We start from the raw sequence: 22,321 nt of genomic DNA, 5'->3' as shown, positions 1-22,321 counted from the left end.
AACTTTTGTCACGTAGTGATCGTCTTCTCAATAGAACATCTTTGATAACGGCGTGGTGTTGTTGCAGGAAGTCCCGACGGAGAATACTTTTGCTGTAGTACAGGGGTGCACATAACTGGTACGCAGGTTATGTGTGTAATCTGAAATGCGTACCGTCACTTGTGTCACAAAGCGCATTTGCGTACCGACGTACTTGTGAAGCTTTTCCAGAAGGCCGTTAGATCACCGGACGACAGAGTCGGTCTCCGTGTGCACAGACAGGGCTGCTGTTAACGTCGGTCTGTACAACGGAATTGTGCCAAAACTACGCCAACCGGTGGCGGAGGGAGACTCCTCCCCTTCACTGGAGAACTGCGCTAAAACAGCTGATCACAACGTTCACACTCTGTGGTCACGAAGTACTCCACTAGCCGCCGCCCCCCCCCCCCCCCCCCCCCCCCCCCCCCCCCCCCCCCCCGTCGACTTTCCTGAAGTACTCCCCCGTTGATAGAAATCAACACGTAATGAATTAAGACCCCACGGTTTGATGATTGATAGGTGTGTGGGTTGTCTTTCATTTTGACACGCAGAAAAATGTTTTAATAAACATAGATACTGTATGTTAAATGGATATATCCGCCTTCTTTCATTTATCTTTCCATTCCCACAACAATATACATAAATAAATGGCATATTTTGGACATAGTTCGAATGGTGATTAATCATGATTAATTAATTTTTAAGCTGTGATTAATCTGATTCAAATTTGTAATCGTTTGACAGCCCTAGTTTGTATGCAATTGTGCTAAATTCAACACTGGAATCAAGCAAATATTAATATGTTTGCATGACATTAGTTATTTGTATTTTGATATGATACGATATATATATATGATATATACGTTTAATACATTTAAGTCAAGCTAAGGTACATGTGATGGTAGCTAGTTAGTGCTCTTACCTGTGAGGCCTCCTCCAAACAGCATAATAACCAGACTGTATCATTAAAACTACAAGTACCAGTTCTAGATCCTTGACTTTAGATAAATAATTCAAAAGACAAAATGTATTTAAAGACCAATCTTTATTTGAATGTGCCTCTTAACCTGAGATATTAGTTATACAGTAATAGTATTGACAATCTAAAAAAACTGAGCAACTCAACAGTCAACTTTATATTTCTTATTGTCTAAAGCATTTATTATTTTCATTTTCCCAATCTCATATTCAGTGTGGACGGATTGAGACAGCATGGTGTCCAGATAGCAGCAGAGACTTCAGGGAGAAACCTCCGTGTGATGGACGTCCTGTCTGTTGGTTTGGAGAGGACTGAGGGTCTTTCCTCTGCGAGGAGGACCAGGCCTGATGGAGGAGCCCATGCTGGGCAAAGCTGATACCAACTGCACAGGCCTAGTCTGTCACTTTATTTGACTAAATGTGTTTAATACATTTAATAGGTTTACACCTTCTGTCCATATGTGCTTTTTATTCAAAACATTTTTGATTAAGTTTTGGTTCACATTTCAATAAATTGTATTTGTATTTGCACTCCTTTTGTCCATTATTCTTACTGAAAATGTTAGATTACACATTCACATCTGACTGAAGATTGGCCCCATTTATTTGTGACGTTGCAAACTCTGCGGTACAAGGCACAAGTGATGTGAAGCTCATAAAGTGAGGCAAATAGAAATAATCAGCTGATGGAGTGTAGATGTGGAAATAGGTGCATTCGATCAGCTGACTGTTTTCACAATAAAAGTAGTTTCTTAGTGAATGTCCTGTACTGGTCTTAAAATCTCATAACATGAGCTTTTAATGTTCCTCTTGGATGTTCTTCTTGACCCTCAGAGAAGGAGAAAATGTCCTGTCTTTCAGGCATGTCCTTTCCTAACAAAAATTACAGGAAACATAAAACATATTATTGCAGAACAAGTGTGTTATTTATGAAAGCAGTGTGTTTGTGTGTTTAGGGGCTGTAGATATAATTATTTTGTAATTGTAATGTTTTTTGTTTTTTTTCAACAATGAGCTACAAAGACAATCAGATTATGAATGAACAGTATGAAGTTCATCAACATTGAAATATATGTTATTATCAAAATAATATTTAACTGTTACAAAACGTAGTGCAACTGTAGAAGCTTGCTCTGTTGTCTCACTGAAAGAATCACTTTTACCACGTTTTTTACAGACAATATTGAGAGATAAATAGTAGCAGTTCTCACTATGTGTTAAATATCTTTGCCTTCAATACATTAAATTAGAAAGCTGACAGTCATATTGCTTGTTATCATCTAAATGTAACTTTTTGCATGGAAAAAACCCTCAACTTAACTGATGTGTAGGTGATCTAGTATTTAGTATTGTTTAATGGAATGTATATCAGTGTATTCAAGTCAATACTTCATTCATTTAAACCAATATCTTTCTTGATTCTTTGTACAGTATGAAAAAAAGAGTCTTTGTACCTGTGCTGAAGTTCACTGCTGTGAGGAGTCCAGTTCTGTCTCTCACTCTCTGGTCCAGCCTGTCTGCATCAGCTGGACACCTTAAACAAACAGATATATATATATGTAAAGTACCATGTGTACAAACAATATAACTGATTATCTTCTGTTGAACATGTTGGATTGTGTATTGTCCGAGTCAGGGTCCTTTTTATTTTACTGTAACTTTGGAAGTTGTGTTACCAATGCTTACTGTTTATTTGATACCCATTTGGTAATGCAATTAATAAAAACAACAAGGTTTGGGTTCGTTCTTCAGATGACTGTGACGTTAACGTGTAAGCTCAATGATGAACTCCAGCTCAACCAACCATATTGTAATATCTAAGTAATCATCTTGAAATATGACATTAATAATTGTAATATACACACATCTTATTGTGAGGTTGATTTCACATACACTACTTCGACGTTAGCTTGTCTACATACTTGAGCATAGCCAATTTAAATTAACCTTAGCGATGCATACAGTTCTACCTACATAATAAAATATCTCTCTAAGTTACAAGGATGTAACCTTATTTTATCAACCTCAAACAGAAGCCGTTTGTTCAACAGTATTATCCCACTTAACGTCTATTTCGTTTTAACCTTTATATATACAGTCTATTATTTTAACTTGGAGGCTACGATTAGCATCGTTAGCACCGATGTAGCTACCACTCGCTACACGCTAACCCAAGCCTTAACATTAATTACGTAGCTGATTAAAATCATTAACACATAAATAAAGCACTCGAATTTCACTTACCGCAAAACCGCATTCATGCACCGTCTGTTTTAACCGCAGAGCGAGTCACAATAGTCCGATATATAAGCATGAAGAACAAACAACCACGGCCGGCTTCAAGTTGTGTTCCCTGGATGAGCTGAGCAGGCAGAGTCTCTGTAGCATCACGGAGCAGCTAGCAGAGAGACAAGAAGCTAGCAGCAGCAGTCACTTGACAGAGCCGTCACTCAATGTGACCACGCCCTAATTTATGCAAAAACGTTAGGACCTAATATAAATAAAAGGGTCGTGTTAGAAAACAATTCACTCACAGATCCATAATCATGAAGGTGGAATCTAACTATATCGATAATAAAAATGTATGGAGCCAGGGGTAGAAACATGGTTTTTTCTGCTGTAAAATTGGGCATTTTAACATGGGGTCTATGGAAATTGCTCCTTTCTATCGGCCAATATATGAACTGCAGTGTGTGGCACTTCCGTATTGGCGTCCCGGCTATTCCCCAGAGTTTGCCCCTTGGTGTGAACGCAAAATCCCAGGAACTATCGAAACTATTCCTGGGAAAAGTACTCCGGTGTGAAAGCGCCTAATTGCAAACAAACTCTAAAGTAATTTTTATTTATTTTAAAGCAAATGCAGCAAATCTTCACATTCAAGAAGCAAAATGACTTCCAATTACTTTTCTGCCAAACAACTCAGGATTTTAGTGAATTAAATATAATTTTGAATGGTTTCATCTATACCAGATTCTAAAGGATTTGTGTGTAAGAATAAAGCAACTAAAATAAATGTAGTGGAGTAAAAAGTACAACTTTTGACTACAAAATGTAATGGATTAGAAATGTAAAGTAGTATAAAATGAAAATACTCAGGTAAAGTACAAGTACCTGAAATGTGCAGCAGTAATACTGTAAATTGGTCCAAAGAAAAGCTATAAGCACTTTAGCGTTCACCCACCTGTGTGTCTGTAGCTGATGACCCCTGCAGTGATGTCTGCCTGTAGGAAGCGGTCCACCACCACAGAGCTCCGGAGAATCACACCATGGTACGGTTGTCGGGCGATCAGGAAGGCCAGGCCGCTGTTGTCACTGTCTGCATCAGCAGCGTAGATATACTCAGCTGTGATGACCACTTCCTGTCCCTCTGCACAGCTGAGAACAGGTTTCAAACCAGCAACCAACACTGGGACTTCATCATTGATAGGCATCACCTGCAGATGACATGCAAGGCAGTTTAGTTAATCAATGAATGTTTCAGTTTTCACTGACGTTTTTCTTACTGTAAAGCAGAACACAGAATTTAAGGTCAAAAAGCTTGTCCAGCTCTATTACCTTCACTTGCAGGATAAAACTGACCGAGTTGGTGCCATCTGTTGCAGTGAATTCAATGTTGTCCTCTAATGTTTCTGAGCTGTCGTGCTTGTACCTGATTGACAAATGAGAGACAACATTAAGACTTGCTAAGTGATTAAATAAACTGTACGCTTGATGTAAGAATTTAATTAGGCAAGGCAAGGCAAAGCGAGTTTATTTATATAGCACTTTTCGGTACGCGACAATTCAAAGTGCTTTATAAAACAAATTAAAAGACTTTTTAGGAATACATACAGTAAAAACACATTATATAATGGCATTTTACAACAGGCATTACAAAGCAAAGATAATAAAATAATACAAATAAACACCACAGGTATACAATACATGTTTAAAAGGCATACTGTAGTTCGAATATGATCATCTCAATTAAAAGCAGCGGCAAAGAGATATGTTTTTAGTCTCGATTTAAAAATAGTAAGCGTTTCTGCGGACCTGCATGATTTGGGTAGTTTGTTCCAGAGTGTCGGGCATAACAGCTAAATGCTGCCTCTCCATGTTTTGTTGTTACTCTCAGAACCGATAGCAGACCCGTCCCAGAAGACCTGAGGCACCTTGATGGCTCGTAATTATGTAGGAGTTCAACAATATACTTTGGTCCTAAACCATGTAATGATTTAAAAACTAGCAATAGTACTTTAAAATCAATTATTTGGCCGACTGGAAGCCAGTGTAGAGATTTCAGAACCGGACTGATGTGATCCACTCTTTTAGTGTTAGTGAGGACACGTGCAGCAGCGTTCTGAATCAGCTGCAGTTTTCTGATGGATTTTTTTGTCAGCACTGTGAATACACTATTGCAATAGTCGAGTCTATTGAAAATAAAAGCATGGACAAGCTTTTCTAAGTCCTGTTGTGACATTAGTTTTTTAATCCTCGATATATTCTTCAGGTGATAATAAGCAGACCTAATGACTGTTGTAATGTGGCTGTTGAAATTCAGGCCTGAGTCCATCACTACACCCAAATGTCTGGCTTTGTTAGTGGTTTTGTAGTCTGCCGACTGAAGCTCTGCGATTACTTTTAATCGGTCCTTCTTTGCTCCAAAAACAATGATCTCTGTTTTTTTTGGTTCAGTTGGAGAAAGTTCTGAGTCATCCAGTCAGTGATGTGCTCAATGCACTTACTCAGTGTTCTAATCGGAGAATAGTCTCCTGGTGTGATTTTAAAATAAATCTGGGTGTCGTCTGCATAGATGTGATAGCTTAGATCTCTCTTTTTAATAATTTCAGCCAGAGGTAGCATATAAATATTAAAAAGCAAAGGTCCTAAGATGGAGCCTTGAGGAACCCTGCATGACATATTTGTCAAAGTTGATGTGTAGTTGCCTATTGAGACAAAGTGTGTTCTGTCCTTCAAGTAGGTACTAAACCAATTTAGAGCTGTTGCTGAAACTCTCACCCAGTTTTCTAGACGGTCTAGCAATATGTTGTGGTCAACAGTATCAAAGGCAGCGCTGAGATCTAATAATACTAAAACTGATATTCTGCCACTGTCTGTGTTCAAATGAATGTCATTTAAGACCTTTACAAGTGCAGTTTCAGTGCTGTGGTTAGGTCTAAAGCCCGATTGAAACACATCAAAACCGTCATTTAAAAACATGAAATGACTCAACTGTTGAAAAACAACTTTTTCAATACATTTGCTTAAAAAAGGAAGGTTTGATATTGGCCTGTAATTATTCATTACGGTTGTGTCCAAGTTATGCTTTTTTAGGAGCGGTTTAATTACTGCAGTTTACAGGGCCTGTGGAAATACACCTGATTGAAGAGACTTGTTTACTATGTGTAGTATATCTGAGGCCATGCAGGGAAAAACTGTTTTGAAAAATCCTGTCGGAATAATATCGAGGCTACAGGAGGAGGATTTCAGATGTTGAATAATGTCTTCCAGGTCTTTAGCATTTATCAGATGGAATTGTGTCATGATGTCTGGATTGACTTTATGTGGACACAGGGACAAAACATTGGCTGTACCTGATGCAGAGGCACTGACTGCCTGTCTAATTTGCATGATTTTGTCAGTGAAGAAGGAGGCAAAATCATTGCAGGCCCTGGTGGATTAGTACGAATGCTATTTATAGCATTCCACTATAGTTCTTCGAATCATCAAATCAACCAACACTTTGGCTCTCAATAACTTCAGCATATTTTCAGCTAGAGAAACCATTCAAATATCAAACTATTCAGCCTTTTCAGCAATCGATGGGAAACTTTCAACTTTTTCAAAATATGTCATACATACTTTTTGAAATATTCAGCTTTTTGAACTCTTTTTTTAACATGGAAGTCAATGGGAGGAACCTTCAAATCCTCTTTTACCTACACTTTGCGCCAAATGCTTCTCCTTCCACATACTTTCAGCTAGAATGCTAAAATGATCACATTCGCACACATTTTCTGCAGGAAATGCATTTTCTAGTTAAATGAATGTTCTACACAGCTTTGGTATTTCATTGCTGTTGCATGGGTAACGTATAAGCTAGCAGTTTCCTATTTAACATACTTAAAGTATTCAATTTAAAAGTACTTTTTTAATTATTTTTGAATAAATTAAAGCAAAAGCAGCAAATGACATAGTGACATATTTTTGAACAAAATACTTCTTAATTTCATAAATGTTCTGTTAACCCACTTATGGTTTTAGTTGTTTAAATATAATGTTGGATAGTTTTATTTATACCAAATAATCATATATTATATGTTGCAAAACAACATATTTACTTTGTAAAAATTTGAAATTCTAAATGTAGTATAGTAGAAGAATAAAATAGTATACAATGAAAATACTCAAGTACCTCAAATGTATATTTGAGTACAGTACTTGAGTACATGTAGTTAGTTACTCTTCAACACTGAAGCTGATGAATGGAAGTCCAATATTCACCAGTCTTTTAGTTCTGTCAGTTTGATTGCTAACACATTAGAGATGATAGCCTTTAACTTGAATATACATGAAGGCTCTGTTTGTACTGCCATCTATAGGCCATAAGGTGAAGCCTGTTATCGTTTCATCCCGCTGCACAGAAGTGGAACTACACAATCTTTAGTTCATAAAAAAGAACGAGTCATGCTTATCCACCAAAAAAAAGTTCGTCGCTAAAATTCCTGTCAATTCTTCTAGGCACGTAATTATTGGCTGAACTAGTCTCTTCAAAGCGTAATAATATCTTGGTCAAAAGTAGTGCCACGGTCCGTCACGTGATCGTGCTACACCAATTGGGTAGCTGCATATACCGGTATCAACAAACAGATTTGGAAAAAATGGCGACCGCCATGGTTTCATCGAGTAGCGGGGACGAGGAAAACGCACCAGAAAGTCTCAAAAAGTCAAAATGATCAACACACAAACATTGTTACATGCATATTACGTCTGTGAAGCACGAAAAGGTTGATTATTTTACCAATACAAGATGGAATACGTACAGGACAAGCTTACAACGGTGGCATTGATTTTGAAGTTACAAATACAATATTATCATATTACAATAATAATAATAATAATAATAATATAATATATATATATATATATATAATATATATCTATAATAATAATATATATATATATCTATAATAATAATCTATATATATCTATAATAATAATCTATATATATATAATAATAATCTATATATATCTATAATAATAATAATAATAATAATAATGCAATTCATCAAATTATTATATGATGAATGAGTAAATAAATGAATCAATGGTCATTGGTATAAGTACTGCATTTTAATGATCTAAATTACTTAACGTAACAAGTTAACCTTCTTCTTGGACGCAGCTATGTATGAAATCAAGTCATGTTTATTGTAAGAGTGCATTTAACGTGTACAGGGTAACAATAACAACAGACAGACAGACAAAAAGTCCTCAGTCTAATGGAATAATCCACGAGCTCAGCCAATGAACCTAGCGATGCGAACATGGTAGTCAAGGAATGTTGTTGTAGCTGGAGTTGGCTGATAAACGCTGCTAGCCAATGTTGATTCGATGGTCAACTCTGTTCCCAGATAGTAAAACCTCTCACAAATACCGCGTATATAACGCAAATACCTCGGACTTGGTGATGTATTAAGACATATGACAAAGCATGACATAAAACAAGCATACAGCACTGTTTAGAATCCATTTGGTCTGGTTTAGCGTAACCATGGAGGCGGCCATCTTTCACTTCTGTTGACAATATGCAGCTACCCAATTGGTGTAGCACGATCACGTGACAAACCGTGGCACTACTTTTGACCAAGATATTATTACGCTTTGAAGGGACTAGTTCAGCCAATAATTACGTGCCTAGAAGAATTGACAGGAATTTTAGAGACGAACTTTTCTTTGGTGGATAAGCATGACTCGTTCTTTTTTATGAACTAAAGATTATGTAGTTCCACTTCTGTAGAGCGGGATTTATTTTCTAAAGGACTTTTCGAGGTTCACCTTGCGGCCTACTAGGGGTCAGAGCTTTCTCACAATTGATTCTGATGGGGGTGAGATACAACTTGGCAAATGCAATCCATCAGTCATGTGTACATTTTAGTGTTCAGTTTATTTTTGACACAGTGTCAGAGATGTGTTGCAGCCCTGAGAGTCAAGTCACACAGTCATAACAGTTTTCTCCATGTGTTTAGTAAAAAAAGTGTGTTACTATAATCTTTCTATGTTCCTTTTTCCAGGTTTAATTATATGGCGAAAAATGGTCTGCCCAATTTAAAAATTGATGTAGTGGAGCTTTTGTGGAGGAAAAACCCTTTATCTATATTTGCTACTTCCCACATTTCTTTGCTAAACTTGGGACAATTCCTTATTAAGAAGATGTGTTGCAGTGTTATTAGTTTCACTCTATGTGCACCAACAGTATGACCTTCAACTCAGGTGAACTGAGAACATTCTGATACGGCCTCCCTAACTTCCAAAATGCTCCTTTTATTATCACCAAGCTTCACCCCTCCCTTTCTCCTGTGTTTAAATATACAACCCAAACTCTTCGTCTTTCACTCTGCAGACTGTATGCTCTCTGTATGACTGACTGAGCTTTCTTGCAAGAAATACAATACGACAAAGACAGCTGAATGGTTTAATTCTCTATCCACATTTGATAAATAAATTCCCGCCACAGTTACCTATGATTTTCCATGTGTAATCTGTTTTTTCCCCTATAGGCAAAAAAACCGTTTTTGATCAGTTTAGATATGTATAACAAGATTGATTTCCCACTTGAATGTCAGTGCTTCCATAGAGAGGAGTTTATACAACTCTATGTATGTGTTGTAAAGGTGTTTCCATTTTTGCGTTGTGAATCCCACATGAAATGAACAAACAAATGATGTCTGACCTCACTTTAAGGCTCTTCACGTGTTGCACAGTGAAAGCGCTGCCTGGCTTTAGTGGGAGGCCCCCCAGCTGCAGAGCTCCATGCTGCGGGTCCCTCTGAAGCACCACCTGCAGGGCTTCCTCCAAAGAGTCCACGTCTGACAGCCGCAGATGTTCAGGCCCGATCCAGCCACCCCCTCCCTCATCTACTGTCAGAGAGTTGGTAATAACCTACAACAGAACGTATCCACACTTTTTCTAGATATTCAAACATATCGACGTAAGAAATGAGGAACACATACAATACATTGAATATTCTTCCTCACCTGTGGCGGCTGGTTGTCCACTGGCACCACAGTGATGTTAAAGCAGATCCCAGTGACTGTTTTGCCCAGGTGGTTGGTGACAGAGAGAACAAATTGTACATACTGAGGGTAAGGGCCAATGTCCATGACTGGAGGCATGTAGGCCACTTTCATGAAGTTCACTGCATGCTGGAAAAAACATAAAAATAAAGATTTATTTGGATGAGTCTCACTAAATGTACCTATAATGTATTCGTAAACAAATAACTAAAATGTGTACCTGTGTGAAGAGCCTCAGCACTGGTGCATTGGAGTCTTTGGAGAACTTGGGTATACTGTCGACTAAAAACAACCTCCCAGCATCAGGACTGCTGCTCATGAAGACAACAGAATGTAAATTACACAAAAGGTTTTCACGCTGGTTTCCCTTGTAATTTTCAGAAGGTGAGGACATACTAACCTGTGAGGACCAGTGAAGAAAGGCGGAGTTGTAACCGTAAAAGTGAGCTCACTGTCTGGAGACTCCTGGTCTACAAAGTGCAGCTGTTGCCGTGTTATATGGACCACTTCTGTTTCTTTGATCACAAGACAGCGACTGGAACCAGGAACCTCTTTGGGTGGTTGGTCTGGAACAGGCTCTATGTGCACCATCACCACCTGCACCGCATGAAACCATAATAGATCACTGGATCCGAAATCAATCAATACTGTAATGCAATTTAATAGTAATACTAAAAATCCTAGACCAAAGCTGTTTTTTCCAATGGATTTTTTCATTACCTCTTTTTTAGCCATGCTAGTGTTATAATAGTAGGGTCAAGCAAAGTAAGGGCGCCTATCCATTCAAGAGAGAGAGAGGGTGGTACGTGTGTGGCGAGAGTGATGGAGTATATATATGGAAGTGAACGGGACTAGCAGAAGCTATCAATCTGTAAACAAAGTTAGCTAAATTGCAAATAAATACATTGGCCTCCGAAGATAAAGCTTGACTGTCTGCCTCATTGAGTGTGTTATTGAACCCCTGGACGACTATCCCCACCAGTGTATACTTAAGTAAAAGTTATACTGTGTAGAAAAAATGTGGTACAAGTAAAAGTCCTGCATTCAAAATGGTATATTTACATCTAAAAGTACTTGTTAGATTGGTTAAGGATAAAATAACTTCAATTACTTATACTGCCAGGTTCCTCCATCAATAATAGTATCATAATGGATTAGTTGATTACATTTTTTTATTAATGATAACCAGTGTTGGGACTAACGCGTTACAAGTAACGCGTTAACTAGTACTCTAACGCATTACTTTTTATATCCAGTAACTCAGTTACCGTTACTACATGGTGCGTTACTCCGTTAGTTTTTTTATATAGTCAACAGCCAGGCGAACAGAGATGAGAACTGTACTTAAGTACTTGAGTAAATGTACTTAGATACTTCCTGTGTCACATGCGGAGACGGGCTGTGGGCGTGTTTGTGTTGTTTACTAACAAGACTATCATGGCGGCGGCGGAGCTCAAGTCTAGTTTCTCCACCTGGAGATATTCTCACTATTTCACTTTTGTCGAGCACAAAGAAAAGAACGTTTCTGTTAAATGTAAGTTGTGTCCTGGCGGGTCATAGATCCTATCTACTGCCCAAACCAGTAATTCAAATCTCTTAAAACATCTGCAAAAACAACATGCTGGGACGAAGCTAGTAGCTAAGACCACAGAGACTCAGCCGACGCCACTCCACCTCCACCTAAGCAACAGCGGCTGGATTTTAACCAAAGGACTGTTATCCAGGGAAAAGTCGATAAAGCCATTGCACGGTATGTTGTAGAACACATGCAGGCTATTGCTACAGTGGAGTCACCCGCTTTCAGGGAGCTAGTTAGCATGATAGCATGTCCGGACGGCACACGGCATATGGGACGGAAAACTTTTTCCAACTACCTGGAGAAAGAATATACAAAAATGGAAAGCCAGCTAATATCGATGCAATCCAGATTGCATATAATGCATGTCAAGTTGATACAGATTGTATTATTCTCCAATGCAATAACAGTACTGAAATGAAGGCGATAAGGGCATTAATGGGAGACATGCTATAAAGTAACGAAAACGTTACTTTTCACAGTAACGCATTACTTTTGGGTGTAAGTAACTAGTAAAGTAACTGAGTTACTTTTGACATGAAGTAACTAGTAAAAGCACAACACTGATGATAACTAATCTTTTCAAATAAATGTAAGTGAGTAAAAAATACAATATTTTCTGCTAAAATTTAGTGGTACAAAGTAGCATACATTGAACATACTTAAGTAAAGTACAAGTATCTCATAAATGTACTTAAGTACAGTACTGCAGTATTTGTACTTAGTTACTTTCCAGCACTGTCTGTTACCCACTTGAGGCTCTGACAGGTTGGGGGGGTCATGGAAATCTGACAGCACCACCTCAAAGGAGTCATCAAACACCTCGTTTCCTAGGTGACGATAGTAAACCATGGACTGAGACAGGTCTTTCTGCAGAAAGTGGCTGACAGGATAACCTGGGTTAAAAACAATGAAAACATGACCTGGTTAGGAAACAGAAACAAACCACCTGTAGGATAAATAGTGAAACAATCCATCTTCTGACCTGTGAGACCTGTTGGGGGCATCTTCATGACTTCTCCTGCCTGTGGGGGACGGGTGATGTTAAACAGGATGTAGTCGTCGCTGGAGTCCATGTCTGAGGCCTGGAGGGTGGAGCCTCTGAGCAGAGCCAGCTGGCCCTCAGACACCTCCAGCAGCATGTTGGTGATGAGGAACGGAGGGCTGTCGTCCTTCGGCAGGATCTTGATCGGGAACTTGTGTCGAGTCTGATGGAGGCCGTCAGTGATGCGGAAGATGATGAAGTCTTTGGTGGAGTCGCTGTCATCGTGGTGATAGCGAACCACGCCCGCTTTGAGGTCATTGACAGTGAACATGAAGCCCTTTCCCCCTGGATTTTAAATGAAACAACCAAATAATGTTAGGATCTGTCTGTGTTGTAGTTTTGTATGTCTGGTTATGGGTATTTTCATCCTTGTATATTGTCTGGTCCTTCTTCCTGTGTTTTTCCTCCCGTCGTTAGTTTCCCTGGTGTGTCTAGTTGTCTGATTGTTTTCACCTGTGGCCTTGTGTTTCTCCTCCCCTGCCCGGCTGTGTCTCGTCTTGTGATTACCCCTTCCTGTATTTAGTCTTGTCTCTTCCTGTGTTCAGTGTCGGTTCGTCTTGTGTTGTGAGTAAACTGCGGTGAGTGTTCTGTTCTGTCTCTGTATATTGTAGCCTTGAAATAAAGGAATTATTTTTCTCACTTAAATCTGCATTTGGGTCCTGCTGCCTGCACACCGTAACTTTACGAACCGACCAACAATGGACCCAGCGGATTTTAATTTTGATTTGGACTTGTTATCCCTAGAGTACACTCTTCAGTGTCATTATGCTGAATGGAGTAGAACCTTGGCTAAAAGGGACAAAGAGGCTGTCCTCAAAAAGGCACAAATGGAGGTGGACAACATGCCATGGTTGAGAGGCTCATTGCCTGAGTTTCTCAGAGTTTTCTCACGCAGCCCTGAGTGCCAGTCTCCATTCTCTGACCCTTTCTTGGGATCCCGCCTGGCGTTTGGAGGTCCACGGAGCCTCCAAAAGACTTCTAAAAAAACGCAAGGTCAGGAAGCCAGCTCGTACTCAGGTACCGGTCCTAGCAGCCATGGTTCCGGCTCCAGAGCCGGCCCATACAGCCATGTTTCCGGCTTCAGAACGGGATCTTACAGCCATGTTTCCGGCTCCAGAACCGGACCTTACAACCATGTTTCCGGCTTCAGAACTGGACCTTACAGCCATGTTTCCGGCTTCAGGACCGGACCTTACAGCCATGAATCTGGCTTCAATTCCGGCTACAGAGCCGGCCCATACAGCCATGTTTCCGGCTTCAGAACTGGATCATACAGCCATATTTCCGGCCATGGTTCCAGACCTAGTACAGTCCCCAGCAGCCATGGTTTCAGCCCCAGTTCTGGCCCGAGCAGCCATGGTCCCCTCTCCAGTTCCCCCTCGAGTCCCCTCTCGAGTCCCTCCTCTAGCCCCTCCTCTAGTCTCTCCTCTAGTCCCCTCTGGAGTCCCCTCTGGAGTCCCCTCTCCAGTCCCCTCTGGAGTCCCCTCTCGAGTTCCCTCCTCTAGTCCCTCCTTTAGTCCCTCCTTTAGTCCCTCCTCTAGTCCCTCCTCGAGTCCCCTCTCGAGTTCCCTTCTCTAGTCCCTCCTCTAGTCCCTCCTCTAGTCCCTCCTCTAGTCTCTCCTCTAGTCCCCTCTGGAGTCCCCTCTCCAGTCCCCTCTCGAGTTCCCTCCTCTAGTCCCTCCTCTAGTCCCTCCTTTAGTCCCTCCTCTCTCCTCTCCTCTAGTTCCCCTCTGGAGTCCCCTCTCTAGTTCCCCTCTGGAGTCTCCTCTCGAGTCCCCTCTCGAGTTCCCCCTTGGTTCCCCTCTCGAGTCTCCTCTCGAGTCCCTACTTGAGTCACGTCTCAAGTCCCTACCCAATGTCCTGGTCCGTTGGAGGTTCCGCTGGGGGTCCTGCCAACTCCATGTCTGTCTCGTTGGAGGTCCCGCCGTCTACTCTCCTGCCGGGGGTCCTGCCAATCCCATGTCCTGTCCCGTTGGGGGTCCCGCCGTCTACTCTCCTGCCGGGGGTCCTGCCAATCCCATGTCCTATGCCGATGGAGGTTCCGCTGGGGGTCCTTCCGGCTCCATGTCCAGTCCCGTTGGAGGTCCCGCGAACTACTCTCCTGCCGGGGGTCCTGCCAGCCCTGTGTGCTGTCCCGTTGGGGGTCCCGCCGACTGCCCTTCTGCCGGGGGTCCTGCCAACCCTGTGTCCTGTCCTGTTGGAGGTCCTGCGAACTTCTCTCCTGTCGGGGGTCCTGCCAACCCTGTGTACTGTCCCGTTGGGGGTCCCGCCGACTGCCCTTCTGCCGGGGGTCCTGTCAACCCTGTGTCCTGTCCCGTTGGGGGTCCCGCCGACTGCCCTCCTGGCAGGGGTCCTGCCAACTCCTGGTCCTCTTCCGTGGGGGATCCTGCCGAGGCCTGTCCCACCAGCGCCGGTTCCTGTCCGGCCGACACCGGGTTCTGCCCGGCCCCCTGAGAGCCGCGGTCTTCGCCCTCGAGCCCGGCCCCCTGAGAGCCGCGGTCTTCGCCCTCGAACCCGGCCTCCTGAGAGCCGCGGTCTTCGCCTTCGAGCCCGGCCCCCTGAGAGCCGCGGTTTTCGCCCTCGAGCCCGGCCTCCTGAGAGCCGCGGTCTTCGCCCTTGAGCCCGGCCCCCTGAGAGCCGCGGTCTTCGCCCTCGAGCCCGGCCCCCCCTCGAGCCCGGCCCCCTGAGAGCCGCGGTCTTCGCCCTCGGGCCCGGCCCCCTGACTCTTCCTGCCACTGCCTTCGCCCCTCCATAACCCCCTTTTCAAGCTCTGCCTTGCCCCTGGGCTGTCAGCCCAAGCCCGTCCTCCAGACCCCCTCCACCCACCCTGTTGGCCCTAGTTTTGTGTCCCTCCTCCGGTCCCCCTCCACCCACCCTGGTGGCCTAGTGATACGTGTTTTTGAGGGTACCTGGGTCCCACTCGCAGTGATGGAGTAGCAAGCCGATTGGCTCACGCAGCTTCATGCTACAATGCATGATCTGTTGGGTATTTGGTCAAATAAAGGGGCACTCAGAAATGTCCTTGTTGTTCTGACTTTGAATCCTCATGCTTTATTGCACTTATTGTAAGTTGCTTTGGACAACAGCGTCAGCTAAATGTTATGTAATGTATTTCAAGCCAAACACTTTAGAGATGTTGTGCGTATATCTGAGACCTATAATATAGTGTTGAAAAAGAGTATAATAAGGGACCTTTAAATGCTGTGAAAAGACTGGATATGACTTGGTTCATTAACAATATAATCATGCCATTGTTCAAACCTTGTCAATGTTATCTTATCGTTAAAGGCACCGTGCCTGCTGATGCATCAACTCATATTATATTGACAAATCTGCATCATACACAGACAGATTCTCAGAGGAATGTACTTTAACTTTGATTTCTGGCCTTATATGAGTTTTTCCTGTGTCCACTGGCAGTCGTGTTCATACCTCTGACAGTGAGCCGTCCGTGCTGCAGGCCGTCCACAGTGATGATACGAACAGCATTTATGTTATCATTGTCCACAATCTGGAACTGCTCCCACATGATTGGTCGAGACTGACCCTCCAACAGACTGAGGCCTAAAAAAAGAAACAACTTAATTTCTTCAATGCATTTGAAAGACCTTTGTGTGTTTTTAAGGTGACGATGCTAACATACCCATGTTCCAGGACACTCTGGGTGCATTCGTATCTGCATTCCTAACAGACATGTGAACCGTCATTGATGGGCTCTTCTCAAAGAAAAAATCATGAACCTCCAATTCCACCTATATGGGAGGAGTACAACGATTTTCAGAAACCGTTGACTAAACCAAACTACATTTTGTATAAGAAAGGTAAATTCTACCTCGTAATTCCTGCGCTGGGTATGTGAGGAATTGGGAGGTTGATACCCAATGAGCATGTCGTTGAGATCGAGCCATGTGAAGGAGGAGATTGGGCGAGTGTGATCGGACAGATGGGTGATGAAACCGTCCACAGGCGGTTTGGTGATGTTGAAAACTAGAAGCTGTTGGGGAGTTTCCTCGTCCTCAGAGTCGAGAGTAGCAGTGGAGAGCGGAGTGAGGATGAACTGATCCACCTCCAGGATAAACATGGACATGAAGGACGGCTTGGGAGGCTGGTTGGGCGTCGCACCAACAACCCGGACTGGAATCCAGGCCTGTTCAGACTTCACAAAGAAAGCAAAACAACCAGAACTTATAACACATATTTCTTATGCAGGGTCTTTAGTGTCAACAATTGAAAAGCTCCGGCTAAATACTATAAAGCTGTGGGCATAAAAAAGATCAAATAGAAAGTTAAAGTGTGTTACAAGTGATTAAAGTAATTTGTGCTGACATTCAACCAGAGGTACTCAAAAGTAGCAATACTAAAGTGTAAAAAATCTACTTACATAGAAGCAAAATAATCAAAATATACTCTAAGTACTCAAAGTAGAAGTACTCGTTATGTAGAAAGGCACATTCAAACATCAGGTATATAATATTAATTATTTTGTTGAAGTGACTGGTGCAATAATGTGTTAATGATTTTAATTTTGTACTTGAGAAAGGTGGGGATTATTGAGATGAATGTATACACTACCATTATGCTCAATCTAAAATAACATATGATAATGTATGGGTCAATTTATATTTTGTATCAACCTAAATCTGCAAAGTTACTAATAACTAAATATCTCAAATCAATCTAGTGCAGTATAAAGTACAACATTTGCCAAAAATATTTAGTGAAGAACGGTACTCAAGTAAAGTACAACTACCTCAATTTTTTTACTTACGTAAAGTGCTTGAGTAAATGTACTTGGTTACATTACACCACTGCATTCAACAAATGTTTGAAGCAAAAATGTGACACTGTAAACCCAAAATATTGCTTTTGCCTAATAAGATCTGAAAAAATACACTCATGTAAAGTGCAAGTACAGGTAGTAAAATACAAAATTGTAGTACTAAAGAAAGGAAAGTTGTTTTATCAAAACAAAAAGCCAAACTACCTGATATATGCTGCCGCTCCTGAGGTCCTTCAGGTCCAGTCTGATTGCGATGTAGTCCACGTCTGGAGATGGAGGGTCTATGTGCTGATACCTCAGCCCCATCATCAGGAAGTCATCACATGGAATTTTTGTGAATTTGACCAGCTTCAGACCCTTCAGGCAGTCCTCAGATGTACACATTGCTCTGGCTTTATTTTCTGAAAACACAATCCAAGAGGATTGTTATTCTTCTTTGATCTTCACTTATCAGAGCCAATTCACCAAAGGCTCACTCAACTGATTCCACGCTTACCCAAAGGGATAAACCAAACTTTCCAAACCAAGCTATCTTTTTATCAGTTGGGTGGCTGCATATTATTACTTTCTTTATTCTATTGCAATTTGTATGCATCTTATTCTTCTCAGACAAACGTCCATACTTGAGCATCTTACTCGCTTTACAGTTTACAAATACAATAGGTGTGTCATCAAATCAAATCAAGTTTTATTTATATAGCACATTTTTAAAACGATTTTTGGTCGAGCCAAAGTGCTGTACAAGCAATAAAAACACTTTACTACAATAGCAAACAGAAGACAACAAATTACAACAGCAAAAATAAAAATCACACACAGGGAACAACAAGTCCTCCAACTCATACGACCAAATATGCCGATTGTTCAGGCCCAATTATTACGACCAAATATGTCATTTGTTCAAGCGCTTAATACGTCCTGCTCCCGTTGAATGCAAACGTTACAGATGGTCGTTTATTCACAAATAACCCTCTCTGTAAAATCCTAAATAGTAGGATAGTTTGGCCATTAAAACGCTTTTTGATTAGATTTCTAGCGAGAAGTGTATATTGTACTTTTAGAATCCACGTCCAGTCGATATGTAGGATCTATAGTTTGAAAGATATTACGAAGATGATTTGAGGTATGCGGTAGCCTCCATGTAAAGTTACGGGTTGAAAACAGTATTTCCGGTCTCGACGTTTTCATAATAAAACCAATGATCAAATGAACATTTAATATTCATTACTAAAGGTACAGCCGAATCATCACAGCGCACAAAACCTATTACCGCCGCAGATGGACCAAAAAAGGGAGCGTTTTAAAAAAAAAAGGGGCGGGTCCGCTCAGTGAAACGATAACAACGAAACATGGAGGAACAGAAGTCTGCGTTTAAATCGTGCGTGTGTGTGTGTGTGTGTGTGTGTGTGTGTGTGTGTGTGTGTGTGTGTATGTGTATGTGTGTGTGTGTGTGTGTGTGTGTGTGTGTGTGTGTGTGTGTGTGTGTGTGTGTGTGTGTGTGTGTGTGTGTGTGTGTGTGTGTGTGTGTGTGTGTGTGTGTGTGTGTGCGTGTAGAGGTGTGTGTGGTTAAAACACATCAGCCACACCGCTCTTTAGCCTTTCTAATGATTCTGAAGGTAAACACAGTGAAGGCGGTGCGTGAAAGGCACGGCGCGCTCCTCTTCTCAGAGGCTGAGTTAACCCTCCCGCTGCCTCCTGGTGCTGCAAAGATTTCATGAAGTGAAGGAGGTTTTCCTTCTATAAAACAGCTGCGGGCAGCAGATACTGTGAGTGTCACAGACATGAATACATAGATCAAGGCAGACTGGTGCACACACTCTCCTGTTTTGCCAATCCGGTGGTTAAACAAATATAGCTCTAAATCCCTGGCCGAAATGTCCTTAAAATTAAGTCCGAGTTCGACATTTTAATTAATTACCTTTCCAACTCCTCATGCAGTTGACTGTTACAGGTCTATACAGGTTCATGGTACAATGCATAAGCTTCAAATCGAGAGACTGAAACTGTATTTTCCTTTACCGTTCTGATTTCATTTCACAATAAAGTGAATAGTCATATTATGTTTGATATTATTATGTTTTATTAACTACACCACTGGTTTTTTAACCCGCACCGCCTAGTGGTTAAAGCACGTTATTGAATTTAGTTGTTGAATACGTTTTATTTGATGACAATATTTAAATATTAAGAGTAGCCTACATACAAAATTGAAAATATCAAGAAGATACTGTAGTGATCTCTAGAATAAAACAGTTTAGTGCAGGACGTCCAAAGACATTAACAGGAGGATGTGCAAAACAGACCAACTAGGCTTTATTTAATCATTAAACATTACTTTAAGTTAAGGTCTTCTTTTGAATAAGAAAAAAACGTTGGGGTTATCCACAGATAAATATGAAGTCTGACCAAGTACTTAACGTCCAATATATTGCATAGTTTATTTTGGCACTTGACAATCACCTTCCCTGAATTTGACTCAGGTGTAACTAAAGTCTGATTTAAGGGTTGTTTATATTTCACATCATTAATCAGAATCTGCCAAGTAACTAAAATAAATGTAGTGGAGTAAAAATACCAGGTTAACCTCTGAATTGTAGTGGAGTAGAACAAAGTAGTATGCTGCTGTAACAAAAACATTTCCCAACTTGGGATCAATAAAGTATCTTATCTTATCTTATCTTAAGATGATCGATGGCTACTGCCATATTTGCAAAATTTGCCTCTGAACCTTGACAAGTGCATGTTTCAGGCTTATCAATGAACAACAGGAGGGGTCACAGACATAAGACCAGCTGTTAAATAAAGCTCTTCTGACCTTAGGTGTCATGTGGGTATATTAATTCACCCATTTATTAATTATATGTTTTAAATGTGATAACACCACTGTGTTTCGTATCCCCTAAACCTCCAGGGTGTAGCCTACACAGTTTAATTCTGGCAACTTCTAATTGTGGGAAATACGAAAACGTCTTATAAAGAGACGTGCCATAGAACATGTTGTGAAACACACAATAGCCAGCATGTGTAGTTGGGGGGGGGGGGTTAAGCTGGAGCCGGGGGCTGGACCCGTCCAATTCCAGTTTTGGAAAGTCTGCCGTGGTTCCATTCCATTTCAAAGAGCTGTTGACGCTCAGCGTAACCTTGTCGCACTGCCACTCCAACATCCAATCACAGGGCTTGATGATTAATCACCGGGTTTGTAAAGCAAGGCGGATGTTGTAGTCCCAAACGATAGCTGGGGATTCTGGGTAGTGTAGTGTCTTCGGAAACTGTAGTGTCTAAACTCCTAAAAAACTATTTGTTTCTCTGAATTGAAGGTTAAAAACACAAAAGCATTGTACACAATTTAAACCAATCAATATTGTGTAATTAACAAGGATAAACTGATGTTTTTTAGTGGATGAGTAATGCAGATATCACTGTGTAATCATTTGACAGTGTGGGGAATACTTCCGGTTTTATTATGAAAACTTCGAGACCGGAAATACTGTTTTAACCCACGCTAACTTTACATGGAAGCTGCCGCATACACGTTATCCTGGCGAGACCTCAAATCATCTTCGTAATATCTATCAAACTGTAGATCCTACACATCCACTGGACGTGGATTCTAAAAGTACAATATACACTTCTCGCTAGAAATTTAATCAAAAAGCATTTTAAGGGCCAAACTATTCTACAATTTAAGATTTTCCAGAGAGGGTTATTTGTGAATAAACGGGAGCATGTTGTTTCTTACACGACCACTAGAGGTGCTACACTTTAAAACGTGGCTATGGGTCGTAATCTAAGGTGCTTAAACAATCGACCTATTTGGTCGTTTTTTGTAGGAGGACAGGCTGACAGGGAAATGTCATGAGTCGTGCTCCGCTCTGACTAAAAGGCCAGGGAGAAGAAGTGAGTTTTAAGTGTAGATTAAAAAAACCCTAGGGTCTGGGCCGACCTCACACGGAGGGGCAGAGTGTTCCAGAGCCTAGGGCCAGCTGCCGCGAAGGCTGGCTGCCCTCGGGTTTTGAGCCTGGTCTTGGGCACTACCAGCAGCAGCTGATCAGCCGACCTTAATGGTCTGGCTGGGGTGTAGCGATGGAGGAGTTCTGCTAAATAAGCCGGAGCCAGCCCATTTAGGGCTTTAAAAACAAATAAAAGGAGTTTAAAATCAATTCGGAACCGAATTGGAAGCCAGTCTAATTGACGCCTGGTCCATACCAACATACAGTAATCCAGTCTCGAGGTAACAAAGGCGTTAATAACCCTTTCCAGGTCTTTAAAAGATAAAAACGACTTGGTCTTAGCCAATCGTCGTATTTTAAAAAAGCAGGTCTTGACTACGCTGCTGACCTGCTTATCAAATTGAAAAGTGCTGGTGAAGGTCACTCCAAGGTTCATAACAGAGGGGAGGATGTTTTTATTGAGGGAGCCCAGAATTGCAACCGGGGAGTCACTAAGACTGAACACATTTTAACTAGGATATTTAATATAAACAGGGCGTCATAATAATATAATAGAAGTTAAAGTCACATATGATTTTGCAGATAGGGGATTTATTGTTTAATTTTCTACATCTACAGGATAATGCTTAGTTTATTGTTACAACAAATTAGGACTTAAAGTACAAATAATACATGATAACACCCTTACTAAGCAGCTAT

The 22,321-nt window shown here is 41.3% G+C and overlaps 1 protein-coding gene across 2 annotated transcripts in view; it reads right to left on the bottom strand.

Moving 5' to 3' along the window:
- Positions 1 to 2,470: 2,470 nt before the first annotated feature.
- The window catches only part of frem1a (Fras1 related extracellular matrix 1a), a 29,775-nt gene continuing 9,924 nt past the window's right edge, over positions 2,471 to 22,321 (bottom strand). The window contains exons 5-17 of one of the 2 annotated variants that reach the window (XM_034217842.1): positions 17,877 to 18,073; positions 16,725 to 17,048; positions 16,536 to 16,644; positions 16,325 to 16,456; positions 12,833 to 13,177; positions 12,601 to 12,743; positions 10,672 to 10,868; positions 10,492 to 10,582; positions 10,233 to 10,400; positions 9,929 to 10,137; positions 4,552 to 4,645; positions 4,178 to 4,430; positions 2,471 to 2,530 (exon numbers count right to left, since the gene is read on the bottom strand). In XM_034217842.1, the coding sequence (XP_034073733.1) occupies positions 2,493 to 2,530; positions 4,178 to 4,430; positions 4,552 to 4,645; positions 9,929 to 10,137; positions 10,233 to 10,400; positions 10,492 to 10,582; positions 10,672 to 10,868; positions 12,601 to 12,743; positions 12,833 to 13,177; positions 16,325 to 16,456; positions 16,536 to 16,644; positions 16,725 to 17,048; positions 17,877 to 18,073 (2,300 nt within the window). In that variant the 3' untranslated portion in view covers positions 2,471 to 2,492. Of the gene's footprint in view, positions 2,531 to 3,376; positions 3,395 to 4,177; positions 4,431 to 4,551; positions 4,646 to 9,928; positions 10,138 to 10,232; positions 10,401 to 10,491; positions 10,583 to 10,671; positions 10,869 to 12,600; positions 12,744 to 12,832; positions 13,178 to 16,324; positions 16,457 to 16,535; positions 16,645 to 16,724; positions 17,049 to 17,876; positions 18,074 to 22,321 lie in introns of those variants that run through there. The other variant, XM_034217843.1, reaches the window with a different exon arrangement.

The sequence above is a fragment of the Gymnodraco acuticeps genome, unplaced genomic scaffold, assembly GCF_902827175.1.
Source record: "Gymnodraco acuticeps unplaced genomic scaffold, fGymAcu1.1, whole genome shotgun sequence".
NCBI classification, from domain to species: domain Eukaryota; kingdom Metazoa; phylum Chordata; class Actinopteri; order Perciformes; family Bathydraconidae; genus Gymnodraco; species Gymnodraco acuticeps.
Note: the sequence above shows the minus strand (reverse complement) of the source record. Positions and strands in the feature narration are given on the sequence as shown.